Source organism: Scyliorhinus torazame, chromosome 2 (assembly GCF_047496885.1).
Source record: "Scyliorhinus torazame isolate Kashiwa2021f chromosome 2, sScyTor2.1, whole genome shotgun sequence".
NCBI classification, from domain to species: domain Eukaryota; kingdom Metazoa; phylum Chordata; class Chondrichthyes; order Carcharhiniformes; family Scyliorhinidae; genus Scyliorhinus; species Scyliorhinus torazame.
In genome coordinates this window covers 87,475,136-87,490,311 of record NC_092708.1, presented here as the reverse complement: position 1 = coordinate 87,490,311, position 15,176 = coordinate 87,475,136, and the positions used below count along the sequence as shown (strand labels likewise).

The 15,176-nt window shown below is 46.0% G+C and overlaps 1 protein-coding gene across 2 annotated transcripts in view; it reads left to right on the top strand.

The window, feature by feature from the left end:
• The window catches only part of cers6 (ceramide synthase 6), a 512,798-nt gene that overhangs the window by 383,088 nt on the left and 114,534 nt on the right, over positions 1 to 15,176 (top strand). For both annotated transcript variants that reach the window (XM_072473656.1, XM_072473649.1), the window contains exons 5-6: positions 3,339 to 3,389; positions 13,226 to 13,318. In XM_072473656.1, the coding sequence (XP_072329757.1) occupies positions 3,339 to 3,389; positions 13,226 to 13,318 (144 nt within the window). The remainder of the gene's footprint in view (positions 1 to 3,338; positions 3,390 to 13,225; positions 13,319 to 15,176) is intronic.

Here is a 15,176-nt window from a genome sequence, read left to right as displayed (position 1 = left end):
ACCTCTGGGTAAAGAAATTTCTCCTTACCTCAGTCCTAAAGGTTTACTCCTTATCCTCAAACTGTGACCCCCGAGTTCTGGACTCCCACCATCGGGAGCATTCTTTCTGAATCTACCCTGTCTAATCCAATTAGAATTTTGTAAGTTTCTACGAGGTAGGAGCCACATCTTTTCTGTGTGCATGGAAAAGTGCTGTGGGAAGGGGACGGGCTTTGGGGCTGATTGAGGAGTGGACCAGAATGTCACAGAGGGAAACCCCCTTTGGAATCCTGAAAGAGAAGGAGAGGGGAGGATGTGCTTGGAGGTGGCATCATGCTAACAGCATTTGTGGAGAGGCTACAGAGACTGGTGGGATGGAAGTTGAGAACAAGGAGAAGCCGATCATCTTCCCCCATTGTGATGAGTATCACACTGACTACAGAATCAGATGAAGTAAAAGCTTTTGTAAGAATCAAACTCATGGGCAAGAGTTGAAATGGCGCACAGCGTGTGTAACCATGCACTTAAACAGTCACACCACCAGTTTCCGGATAGCTAAACAGTGTAAGTAAATTCAATATCATGTAATTGTGATTCAGGATCCATAATACACGTTAAAAAAACATACAAACATAAATTATAAATCAGACTATATACATTAAATTGCCTCAGACAATCAAAATAATATGAAGGGAACATATAGATAAACCTTGGATTGATAAACATAAATCGCTTTGAATTAAGAAATGGCAGCAGCAAAACGAGAAGCCCACAAAGATAATACTATATAGCCACTTTACAATTAACCATCTGTTCGACCGTAGATTAAAACATTTTCACACTCAAACCGTTATTAAAGTACCAATACATCGCCTTCTGAAAACCGACTGTCATTGAGATCAAATAACCTGCAAATGTAAATGACTAACTTTGAGAAAGTGTGGTACAGGCCGCTTACTACCAGGATAAGGAATACTAGGGCATTCTAAGAAAGTGTATATAAAACACAGGTCCGATTGAAGCAGCACTCTTCTGCAAGAAAGGAGTTGAAAGTTGTTTCTCGCCTGTTTGTCAAAGTTAATTGGACATGTATGAATGACTTTGTTAAAAGTTTTGTAGTAGATGGCCTTTGGATATCCATAGTCAGGATATTTCTCTTTTAGTAATGACAATCTGTTAACAGACTTACATCCTATAAACTCTGTCAATCTGTTATATACTTTAAAACGTTTGTAATAAAACCCCACTAAAAATTATAACTGTGTATGTGTTACACTGAGTAAGCTTAAGTTCCTAGACGCTCATTAGGAAGTCCTAAGAGACAAGGACCCACGCTGACAAAGTAACAATTATGTTTGAGCAACTTATCTGGAAAGTCTCCATTAGAAAATAACTGTTAGTTGTTTGACTACTCAGGGCTCTGAAGGTTATCTCGCCATAGCGAGAACTGCCTATTGTTCTGTCGAGGAAGGTAGCTTTCACTCTTTCCGTGGCTTAGTCCTAAACAGAAAAGTAAGATTAATCATCCAGGTCAGAAATCCTAAATCATTCACACCAATCATTCACACCATTACCCTCTCATAGACTTCTCTTTTGTTCTTTTTCCCAACACCCTTCACTTGCTTAAAACCTGTTACATCTCTAACTTTTCCTATTTTTGATTAAACTCTGCTCTTTTCTCCACAACTGCTGTCAGATCAGCTGAGTATGTCCAGTATTTTTACAGTTTCCATTTTAGGCTTCCAGCATCCATGGTATTTTGCTTCTATGAAAAAATTGAATACCTCACAGGGGGATATTACTGTTGTACTATTGTATAGTTAGAAATTGGAAAGTAGGTCATATCCCAAAAGACAAATTGTTTCTGGGAGTGCCTAACACTGCTTCAGGGTTTAAGGCAAAAATCTAAAGCTGTGAGACTAGGCTAGGCATTTTTGTACAAAGCTGTAAGACTCCCTTCTTATTTAAAAAAAGAGAAAGATTTGCACTTATATAGCTCTTTTTATAAGCACCAGACATAGCAAAGTGCTTTGCAGCCAGTAAGTCACTTTTGAAATGATAGTCACTGTTGTACTGCATTTAACAGAAGTATTTTTCCTTACAACAATGTTAATGTTTTAGTGAATCTGTAAATTCACATGTTTCGACTCAGTTACGTTGTTATTTGTTCACCCAAATCTCAATCTGCAAGCCATGGCGTTTGAAGCCAGTCCTCAGCTAAAATGTGAAGATCCTGATGCATGTTGAACACAAGGGCGGCACGGTAGCACAGTATTAGCACTGTTACGTCACAGCGCCAGGGACGTGGGTTTGATTCCCACTTGGGTCACTGTCTGTGTAGAGTCTGAACATTCTCCCCGTGTCTGTGTGGGTTTCCTCCGGGCGCTCCGGTTTCCTCCCTCAAGTCCCGAAAGACGTACTGGGAGGTGAATTGGACATTCTGAATTCTCCCTCAGTGTACCCGAATAGGCGACGGAGTGTGGTGACCAGGGGGGTTTTCACAGTTACTTCATTGCAGTGTTAATATAAGCCTACTTGTGACAATAATAAAGATTATTATTATATGCCAGTTCAAGGCTAAAACACTAGGTGGAGTATAGGCAGCAAATGAGCATTCTCCTTTTAAGGGGAGAAGGCATTGAAACATCAGTCTCACGACTGCACCTGTCACCTGATTGGGAAAAATCACTCCAGCCAAGGCGAAGAAAGAAATGCGGCTAAACAAAATGGCAGCTCAGAGGCTCAGAGAGATAAAAATGAAAATGGAAGGGGGATTTTTCATTCTCCAAGTCATGAGCTTTTAGGTCTGTGTGAAAATGCATCAATATGGATTTTTCCTCTTGTTACATTGTTTCACATTTGCTGCTGCCTTTAATTATTGTTTTTTCCAAACTTCTGGCTACTTCTCAATACAGTTTTGTTCCTTTGCTTCCATTCCAAGCCCAGACCTTCCTGCGGCTTCTCCAGTTTGAGACCAACTAGAATGGACACTTTATTCACTCATCTTTAAACAAGTGAAATAGACTGCACTGTAAATGCTGAAGGAGCAGTTTTACTTCTGTGAGGAGTTTGGAGTAAATGTAATTATTATCTCTTAAGTTGGTAGTTGGCAGGAAACCCTTATGAGAGCTAGAAGTGGGGAATCAAAGTAAATTCTTCAAATAGGAGACAATGAAACAAGAAATAGGGCCAATGCCTGGTTGGAAAAGAGATCAAAAAAGAAAAGAAACATGAATTCTCCTTGACCATAGATTTGTGCCTGATTTGAAAAAAGAGATGAACTTATATATATGTATTAATGACCAAAGATTGTTCAGCATTCCTATTGTTTCTTAAGATTTATTCTGTTTCTTCTATAGGTTCCTTGGTTATGGGAAACAAGGCACTGTTGGTACAGCTATCCCTACCAGGTAATATATTAAATGACATTCAGCCCATAGCTTTGAGGTGTTATATTGGCAAACTGGCATGAATAATCATCAGTGTCTTCAGGTTTTCTGTACAAATAATACTACTTTTATTTTAAAAAAGCAATAGATGCTTAAAATTCATGAGAGAGCATTGTAATTGCAAGCCTTGGTCATTGTACTATGTTGAGATAGTAATTTGATAGCTGATGTTCATCTTGTTAATGTTCTCAGACATGGAGGGATCAAGGTTCAGAATCATATTGCAAACATATGGGTGGGGGGGATTCACTGTTTCTGAGACTAAGTATTGATGTTGACGCAAAATTCGTGGACTTTCATGACAGCAAAACCGGCGCCACACCTGGACCGATTCCGTTATTGTTAAGGGCTAGCACATGGAACAATCGATTCTAATGAGAAATGGGGCCGAATTCGCCGGTTTTGCAATTGACACTCAGGAGGTTAACAAGCTGCAGCCGCATACATACACTGTGCTCCCCACGCACACCATCCCAGCCAACAAGATGGCAGTGAGGAGAACGGCACCATGGTTCACGAATGCCGAGCTGGAGACCCTCCTGGACGCTGTGGAGGAGAGGAGAATGACTCTCTATCCAGGCCCAAGAAGGAGGCTGCCAGCTTCTGCCGTTCGCCATGCAGGGTGCAGGTGGCAGAGGCAGTGAGTGCCATGAACAACTCCGTTTGGACCGGCCAGCAGTGCCGCAAAATACTGCAAGACCTCCTCAGGGTGGCCAGGGAGAGTAAGCAGCACCGTGCCTCTAGCACCAACCCCAACCCCCGTCCCACACACCCATAACCCTACCCCACCCGGAGGGTGGGCAAACCCCCGCACTGCACCACATGCCGGTACCCATACTGACCGCCATGGCCGGGTGCCATAGTCACTGAAGCCACCAGCTACCCATCCCATCGGCTGCATGCTGCCGGACTGTCTAACACTGTTGCTATCTTCGCGCACCCCCCCTCTCTCCCCTGAGGGGAGCAGTAATGAGAGCAGCTCGAATGGCAACGCTCCACCCGAGACTAAGGAGACCCCGGAGTTCGAGTTGGAGGATGACATGGTTTACCTGTCACAGCTGTCTCCACCATCCTGGAGATACTCACTTCAGTTGGGCACTTGAGTGAGGAGGCTCCTGGGACACTATCTGGTGCGCACCACCCAGCTGATCCGCTACAGCAGGTGGAGGTAGGAACACCCGACGAGGCGGACGGTCGGAGGGCAGGTCGACCCCGGAACTAGCTGACGTCCAGATGGGTTTCGGACTTCTGGAACAGACAGTCCCATCAATCGTGGATATGCAGTCGCAGAGTCAGGGACTACATGAGGGGTTGACATCGAGCATCCAGTACCTGCAGGTGCAATTGGAGAAGTCCAACCACATGCAGCAGAAGGAGGTGGTGCCGACAATGCATGCCACCCAGGCCACCACGTGTGGCGTCAACGGTTGAGGCCTTGGGGACGAAGGTTTTGGCTATGGATCAACATGTCCAAGGCCTGGGGCATTCTGGGCAGACCGAGGCCCAGGGCAGGGTTGCCGTCTCACAGGCAACCAAGTGTCAGGGTCGCCTGGATATCGCAGCGGTGCTCCTGAGGTGGCCCAGTCACTGCAGGCCATGGCTGGGAACATCGGCGGCCTTGCCCAGGCGCTGGCCAACATGGCGCAGACACAGAGGGAGGTGGCCCAGTCCCAGAGAAAGATGCCGCAGTCCCATACAGAGATTGTCCACTCCCTGTGCTCCATGACCACGAGCGTCTGGACCTTGGTCGAGACCTGAGCGGGCCTCCAGGACTGGCAGTGCCAGGTGGTGGGGGAGGCTCAGGGGATAGCTCCGCTCACGCCCCCATCCTGTTGGAGTAGCCCGGGGGCCATCAGGTACCCCGAGGGAGGAGGAGGTGATGGGGCCAGTGCCGGTGACTCCTGCAGTGGAGTGCCGAAACACCGCAACTCCTCAGACACAGCCACCCCTCCCTTGCATCCAGTCCCTGATGCATAAGGTGGGCTGCGGGCGGAACAGTGCGACACCATGTCATTGGGACAACCAAGCAGCAGCCAGGCCCATCCAGGCCCAGTTGCCCCAGAAGATGCCCGCCCACGCGGACCCAGGTTGCAGGGCGGGAATCACAGCAGGCAGCCTCCACGCCTGCAGTGCTGTCTGGGGAACCATTGGGGCCTGTAAGGCCAGAAGGTTAGACACCAGTTAAGTTGGCATGGGTGCAGGGCACAGTTTAGTTATACGGGCTAGGGCATGTATCTTGTAAATATTTGTTCACATTAAACACCTGTTACCACTATTACAACCTGTCCTGGTGCTTTGTCTGATGGGTGTGAAGGGTGGGCTGGTTTGGATTGGTCAGAGGGGGGCGGAGGGGCTGAATTGGCAGACGTTGAGAGCGGACTGCCCCCCTAACCCTCCCCTCCCTCCCCACTCGGACGGTCCCCACCACCGTCACCGCAGGGAATCGATGGGGCCGTGTGATGGAATGGCCAGATTGCCTGCCGGGATCACCCAGATGGACAGTAGAAAGTGGGCAGGAGTGAGACGTTGGCATACGATACGGAGCACCAGAGCTCACGCAGAGCGGGTTGTCATCATTCTACATCCCATGGACGAGACCCACTGTTGCTGCCAACCCGAGCCCACACCCAGTAGTGCGGCAGGTATGTATCACAGAGGGGGATGCAGGCGGGTGGGTGGGGGGAATTGAGGGGGTGTTGAGGTGGGATGCGGTGTCCATGCCCCTGGCCAGTCCCCCCCACCTCAGTGAACCTGGAGGCGATCAGAGCATCCCTGCCTATTGGCCCTGGCACACACGTTGTGCGGCCTCCCGTGCCTGCCTGAGCCCCATGTCCTGCTCACCCTCGCCCTCCCCTGCATCCTCCTCATCGGAAGAGGCCTGGCATTCCTCCTCCAGCACATCGCCCCTCTGCTGCATGATGGTTGTGGAGGATGCAACTGGCTGCCATGATGCGGGCGACCGTCTCAGCATCATACTGGAGGGCCCCTCCAGACCAGTCCAGGCACCTGAACCGCATCTTCAGGAAGCCGGAGCACTGCTCGATTATGGACCTGGTTGCTGTATGGGCGTGGCGGAGAGAGGGGGGGGGCTCCCTTACTGCCGGTGTCACTCTGCAGAGCCAGGGGCCAAGGTGGGTGGTCAGTGGGGTGTGCAGCAAGGTGGCTGCCTTGCAGACCATGGTAATGGCAGTCCAGGACTGGACACTGTCATCAAATTGGCGCCCGCCGCGGTTTTGCCATCGGAACCTATTCTCTGCCCAATTGCGTTTCTGATTTCGGCGTCGGCCAATGGAGAATCCTGCCCAGAGACTAAATTACTGAGATCAAGTACTGCAGTAGCAAACTATAAGGATTGAACCTGGGAATTACAGATAAGCAGTGCCAGTGGTACTTTGCTTCATTGATGATGCTAAAAGAGAAAATTACAACAGTATAAGTCGAGAAGAATATGACAATAATTAATATAGAGAAAAAAGATAATAGATAAAATAGCGAAACATAAAGAGGACAAGATCCCAGGATTCAGATGGATAACATCCCTGGATACTTGAAGCAACCAAGGGGGAGCTAGCAGAAACTAATATTAATATATTTTAAAATTCATTATAAAAGGGAATAGTGCCAGAGGACTGATGTGCAGCAAATGTAATTCCTATAATCAAAAAGGCAGATAGAACCAATCCAGAGAACAATAGATCAATGTTCTTAATGTCAGTGGTAGGAAAGATACTGGAACCTTTCCGAAATGAGGTATCCAGAGCAAAAAATAATAACAAAATAATTAGCATAGATTTCTAAAAGGAAGGTCATCTTTTACCAATCTGAATTGAACTTTTGGCACTGTAACAAAAGAGTAGACAGAGACAGTGCAGCAGGTGTAATACACATGCATTTTCAGAAGGTCTTTGTTAAGGTGCCACATAAGAGATTTATTTTAAGCTAGCTAAAGTATAGTTTCCTGCTTTCTGTCTTCCTTGCATTTTTACAATTTGCTATTTCCCCATCTAAAGGCACCTTCCCCAAATCTAGTGAATTTTGGTAAATTAAAACCAATGCATCAACTATCTCAATACTGCTTCTTTTAAGGCCCTAGGATGAAGTCCATCAGGACCCGGGGATTTGTCATCCTACAACTCCAACAGTTAGCTAAGTATCACTTGCCTGGTGATTGTAATTTTCCAGAGCTCCTCCCTCCCTTGCAGTTTCTGATTTTCCAGAAGCCTGAAAACCAAACCCTGGACGGGATTCTCCATTTTGGAGATTCTGGGCGGGATTGCCAATTGCCGATGCCGAAATCGCATTCGCCGATTGGTCAGAGAATCCCTTTTGACGGCAAAATCAGGGGTGGCGCCTGTTTTCAAATGCTCCGTCCCCTCCAAAACGCCGTCATCGGTGAGTACGCCGCGCGCATTTGGACGGCCTCAGGACGTCACCTGAAGGCCCTCCCCGATGCTCTGCCCCCGATGGGCCGACTTCCGATGGCGTGGATCACTTGTGGTCTGAGGTTTCGTCAACCTCACATGGCAGTTGCGGATTGTATCCAGCGCCGCCACAGTCAGGGGGTGAGGGTCGTTCCGCTGGCCGGGGGGGGGGGGCTTCGTTTGGGGCTAGGGGGACTGCAGGGGGGTGGTCCGGGGTGGCAAGGGGGTTACCAGGGTGCACTATCTGGCAGGCCAGGTCCGCGCACGGCTGGCGCCATGTTGTACAGTGCGACCGCTGCAGGTCGCCACCATGCAGCATGTGCGGCCACGGACCTGGCAATTCTCCATTTCTGTCAGGAACGCTGCGGCTGCTAGCCCCCACCGGGCGGAGCATCGGTGTGGGTGGCGGCGACATTTTCATCGTAAGACTAGACACATGCTCCGAACATAGCCTCAAAATCGGAGAATCCAGCCCTTTGTTCTCCCGCCGGAGCTGAATTACAACTCGGGAGCGCAAATCGGGTAGTGATTCCCAATCCTTTGCCATGCAGATTTATGCATTGTGAAAGGTCCCTTGTTTAGAGGCAATTGGTGTCTGATAGAGGAGGTGGGCATTGGGACGTGGAGTGAGAGGGAGTCCGCTGAGGCCCATAAGAGCCTGGCGGCTCCTCAATGATGGGCAGCACCACCAGGGAGACAGTGGCTGCCTTTGATAATGAAACCACCAGTGCCCCAAATCACCTTGGGAATGGATTCCTCCTTTCCCCAGTCCGTTAAGTGTGGAATGGGAACCGCAAAGACTGGATCTGAAAGACTATATCAAACACTGATTGTTCCAGCTAGAACTTGAGAAACATGATTTAGTCAACAGCATGGCCAGTATCTGTCATTCTCTTGCAACAGTTATTTCACACCGTCATTATTTCAAAGTCAGAACATTGATCATCGCATTATTATGCACATTATAAATCTTTACATTATAACTGCACTGATGATGATAATCTCCCAAGAATTATAATATGGTAAGAGTAATAAAAAATACAGCTTTCTAGACCCAGTGTGAGTCAAAATATAATTTGTCATTAATAAACTGATCTACTAGAATCTTATGGGAACAATAAACAGGGATGTACCAAAGAGAATGATCATTTATTACTATTTTACAGTCTGACGAAGAAGCTGAGTGTATTTCAGTACATTATTTCATTTATTGTGCCGGGAATATATAATATTCGTTTGATAGACAAAGTTTCATGGTAAATTATTGGTACTGCATTAATATTTGCAGCAGAATTCATCATCATTTTTATTGTACATCATTGTGACAGTGTGACAGATTTCTCACGCTATTACCCATTGATGCTGCCAGATTTGTAAAACAAATTTTTTTTAAAGTAATTACATTCTGTGCAATGAGATATTGCCCCAACTTGGCCATTAAAAACTCCAAGGCTGTGATTGCTAGTCAGTACATGCATGAGAATGTGAAACCCAAATATTTTACCAGACTACAATTTTGGCTGGTATACAATGACTGGAGGCAGTACTTTATTTGAATTAAGATCTTCAAGAGCACATTTAGTAGAATTGTGATATTTGTCAGAGCTTTATCTGGTTAAGCAGTATGCAGTACTACTCTGAAGAAGTAATACAAACCCAAAACCTTTTCTCTTTCCTTAGATGCTGCCAAATCTTGAGTGTCTTTCTGGCATTTTCTGCTACTTATTGTCATTAGCTTAATATGTGTCTTATATTATACACGCTCAAAGTAAAAGCTTATCATAGAATTTACAGTGCAGAAGGAGGCCATTCGGCCCATCGAGTCTGCACCGGCTCTTGGAGAAGAGCACCCTACCCAAGGTCAACACCTCCACACCTTATCCCCGTAACCCAGCAACCCCACCCAACACTAAGGGCAATTTTGGACATTAAGGGCAATTTATCATGGCCAATCCACCTAACCTGCACATCTTTGGACTGTGGGAGGAAACCAGAGCACCCGGAGGAAACCCACGCACACACAGGGAGGATGTGCAGACTCTGCACAGACAATGACTCAAGCTGGAGTCGAACCTGGGACCCTGGAGCTGTGAAGCAATTGTGCTATCCACTATGCTACCGTGCTGCCCCTAATGATAGAGAAGATAAGGTTGCAGTGTTTGATTCACTTTGAAAATTCCAAAAAGCAATGCACATAACAGGAGCTAAGTACTGTTTCAAACTTCAGTAAATGCATATTGATAAAACTTCCACAGCAACACTTATTGAAGAGTTAATAATTCATTCAAAGCAGAGCTACACTACTTTGCATTACAGAAAATGGAGAATGTCTCAGCCTCGACTTCCAATACACATTGCTTGCAATAATTTAAGCTTGCCTGGAATGTGCCCAACCCATAAACAGTTGCGATGCCTAAACTGTCAATTACTGCTTTGGGCTGTTTAATAAGTTGCAAAAGATTACGAGATAATTGCAGAGAAGAAAAGCAGTAGTAAAAAGAGACACTGAAGTATGCCTCGGTAATTCGAGGAGAATGATGGGAATAACTTTTAAATAATCTTTATTGTCACAAGTAGTGACAATAATAAGTGACGAGAAGTGGGGAAGAGAAGGACTGGGATCACAAGGAATGTAGGACAGGTTTTCTATTCTTATTTCTAATATGAATAACCTCACACTTTCTCACATTATATTCCAAACCTGCTGCCCACTCAAATCACTCTAAGAAGCCTCTGTCTCTAAGAAGCCTCTTTATGTATGCCTCACAGCTTATAGCAAACTCAGAAACATTACACTTGGTCTCTTTGCCCACGTCATTAACATTGATTATAAAAAGGCGAGGCTCTAGCACTGAAATTTGCAAAGCACCCATTAGGCACATCCTGACAACTTGAAAATAATATAATAATAATCTTTATTGTCACAAGTGGGCTTTACATTAACACTGCAATGAAATTACTGTGAAAAGCCCCTAGTCGCCGCATTCCGGTGCCTAATCGGGTACACAGAAGGAAAATTCAGAATGTCCAAATTACCTAACAGCACATCTTTCAGGACATGTGAGACCCGTTCATCCCTACTCTCTACTTTCTATCTGTTAACCAATCCGCTATCCATCTTCCTATACTGTCCCTCAACTCCACAAGTCTTTATATCGTGTATTACATTTTAGTACGACCTTCAAGAGTGCCTTTGGGAAATCCATACATTTACTGGTTCTGCTTGTTGTGATATGATGTACATGCACCTTTAAGGCTGTGCATCTTAAATATTTGTCAATCATTACCACTGTTACGAACCCCTGGGCTAGTGCACAGACAATTCCTGCTCCACTTGACCTGGAATCGCAACACAATTGAAATCATTCTCAGAAAAACATCCAACGTCTTTGGTCCTTGGCTGCCAATAACTACAGTCACCAGGTTTGTAAATTTAAACACAATTAAGTTTATTAACAGCAGTAACTATAATTAAATATGCAGCTAATACAACAGGTTAAGTATGATCTAATTCCTTGCCCGCCCCACGTAAACTCACCTCTACACACACAAGACGGACAAACACAGAAGCGATAAGAGGGGTGTAAAAATAATATTTGAAGTAAAAAGCTAAGATTCTTTGCTTCAGATGGTTGTTTCTAGCACCCCTTTCTTCAATCCAGGCTTTCAGTTTGAGATCTCTGTTTCCAGTCTGTAATGGTTTTCATTGTAGATTCATTCAGGTTTCTGCAGTTTCAGAAATACAGCAGCTATACAGCTTTTCTGGAGAAAAACAAGAGAGAAAAGAGAGCGCAGGTCCTTTCCTCTGAGTGCCCAGGTCTCCAACTGCTTTCCCTGGCACTCTGAAAGTCATCCCACTCAGGCAAGACCCATTTATCACCTGCTCCTGGGCAGAATACATCCTTTTGGCCAATTCATTGGCCACCAGCCAACCAATCGAACCGAGTTCTACCGATTTCTCAGGTGCCACAAAGTCTGAGTTCTGTGTCCAAAGCTAGCACAGTTACTGTGTTGTAACTTTTGAGTTCCTAATTTCCCCTGCATGACTTAAAGATACATGTCCATTAAGCATCCATGGATCAAAATTATAACAGCAAAAATAAAGAAAGGGGTAAAATAGGGAATCAACAGGAAGGGCCCTTACCACCACCTTGACAGGATATGATGTTGTAGTCCTATGCCTTGTCAGTAGTTAGCAAGTAGCAGGTAGCGATCAGATGTACTATACTTAGCTTCCCAGTAAATCTATCTATATATAATCTTATTTCAAATAAAGAGCCCATATCCTTGTGTATGATTTGTATGTTTATATTGAAAACAAGCAGCAAGTAACAAGGTGGCTGTACGGTTCTTGAAGATTTGACAGAGCAATTATACAAGCTTCAACCCTTCACACACAACCGAAGAAAAACGCTGGTGTGAAAGTTAAATAACCAGCCAGCTTCACCATGTGTAAGGGTTCTGCAGCATTGTAGGGATTGTACAAATTGTGATTCCAGGCTCACCCAGCAGGCATTGGGTCTCAGTAACATTGTTAACTTTTAGGAGAGCTTAAATAGTAAATGTTTATCTGCTGTGATGTTTAAGCAGGAGCAGAAATTAGGTAGCAGACTGCAGGTGGTCTCATTTTAAGTAGAACAGCACAGACAGGAGAATTCATTATTGCTGAAGCGAAAAACTGAGGCCTGGCCTGAAAATAAAAAGTCTACCTGTTCAATAAATTGTATTAGATTGCAAGAGAATTGCAAATAGGAGGGACAGTAGTAAAAGGGGGTACAGAAATGCACATCAGTAATTTGAAGGCAATGATGAGAAGTAAAGAAGAGAAGAGCTGGGGTTAGAAGTTACGCAGAACTGCTCCTCCCAGCTGGAAGGAACTGCATAGATTTATGAGGGACATCGGGTGGATAGGAAGGTACTTTTCCCCTTATTGGAAACATGTTTTAGGGGCTGGTTTAGCACAGTGGGCTAAGACAACTGGCTTGTAATGCAGAATAATGCCAGCAGCGCGGGTTCAATTCCCGTATCAGCCTCCCTGAACAGGCGCTGGAATGTGGCGACTAGTGGTTTTTCACAGTAACTTCATTGAAGCCTACTTGTGACAATAAGCTATTATTATTATAATATATCATCACACTGCAAATTCACTGATTTACTTGAACTATATGAATGCACCATAATAATGTCAAAATACAACAGCCAACATTATGAAGTGCTAGATATTTGTGCTCAAAAAACTGATTTTGACCCAATTAGTTTGTCACTCAAGAAATTTGCAGTCAACCTCCTTTGTAGAGCCATTTAACATATTGCATTGCTGACCCTGACACATCCGTTCTGCAGTGCATACTAATAGCTTTTCCTTTTCATTAACAGGTTCTAACCTCTGATCTCCATTACTATTACATAATGGAGCTGGCATTCTACTGGTCTTTAATGTTCTCTCAGTTTACTGACATCAAAAGAAAGGTAAGAACATTACACGTGAATAAGAGTCAAAGAAACTTGCTCCTCAGAGGGAGACCATTTTCCCATCTCTGCTGTCTCTTTGAAAGACCAGTTGTGTTTAGTTCTATATTCCCAGCTCTTGGGTTCCTCATCCTCAAGTACCTGTCCCAACTCCCATTTAAACTATTAAAAAAATATATTTTATTCAAGGCATTTAACAAATGGGACTGGTTTAGCACAATGGGCTAAATAGCTGGCTTGTAATGCAAAACAAGGCCAGCGGCGCAGGTTCAATTCCCATACCGGTCTCCCCGAACAGGCACCGCAATGTGGCGACTAAGGACTTTTCACAGTAACTTCATTGAAGCCTACTTGTGACAACAAGCTATTATTAAATGTACACAGAATATCAGAACAACACATCCAATGAACAACCACAACCCTCCAGCCCCCCTGACATCAACCCCCCGCCATGTCCCGCCTTTCCCATTTTAACCCTCTTACCTCCCCCTTTGCTGACCCTCAATTCTCCTTGAAGAAATCGATGAATGGTTTCCACCTCCGGGTGAACCCCTCTGCCAACACCCGCAGAGCGAACGTAATCTTATCCAACCTCAGGAGTTCTGCCAGGTCACTCACAGACACCCCTGCTTTCGGCGGCTCTGAGTCCCTCCACATCAGCAAACTCCATCTCCAGGCTATTGGGGAGACAAAGGCCAATACATTGCCCTCTTCCCCCCCCCCTCACCCCACCCGGACTCCTGGGTCTTCCGGCACACCACATAATGCCACCTGCGGACGAGGAATCACCCCCATACCCAGCACCTCGGACATCACGTCCAAGAACCCCTGCCAGAACTCCTTCAGAACATGTGGACGCAATTCGCACCCCCCCCCCCCCCACGTACACCGCCCACACCCAGCCTCCTGCCTTGCAAAGAACTTGATCATCCTCGCCACTATCATGTGTGCCCTATGCACCACTTTAAATAAGATGAGGCCTAACCTCACACACGAAAGGATGCGTTCACCCTCCGCAAGGCCTCGGCCCATGTCCCGATCCCCAACCTTCCCTCCCAGCTTTTCCTCCCATTTATGCTTAACATCCTCCAAAAGGCCCCTCCCTCTCCGCCGTTTCCTTATAAATATCCAACACCGTCCCTTCCCCTATTTCATTCTCCGACAACAGCTTGTCCTGCAACACCGGAGGCGGCAACCCGGGAAGAATGGCACCTCCTCACAAAACCCCGAACCTGCAGGTACCTAAAACCATTCCCCTTGGGCAACTTATACACTTCCTCCAACTCCTCCAGGCCGTAAACTTGCTCCCTATAAACAAGTCCTTGAAGTACACAATCCCCACCTGCCACCACTCCCAGAACCTCGCATCCAGCCTTGCCAATACGAACCTACATTTGTCGCAAATCAGTGCCCACAACGACATACCCTCCAACCCCAAGTGCTGCCTCCACACTCTTAAAGCTGACACCACCAAGGGCCCATGGAGTACCTGGTTGGCGAGAATGACAAAGGCATCAATAACAAAGCCCTCAAAGTTGTTCCCCGACATGATGTCGCCTTCACCTGCCCCCAAACCGACCTCTCCTCCACGGCCCATTTCCTCACCATCGCAATGTTTGCTGCCCATAATAATTTATCAAATCTAACACAGACCCCGAGATCAACACATTGACTTTCCTAAAAAAGACTTAGGGTCAAAGATTGGGAGGTTCTGAAATACAAACAGAAACCGAGGCAGCAGTTCTCCCACCGTCTCCTCCACCTTCTGAATCACCAGGCCCTGAGCCTCCAATCTCTGCCCCACTCTCTCAATCGAAGCTCTGAGCGGCTCCACCACAAGTCTTCCGAGGCCTCCTTC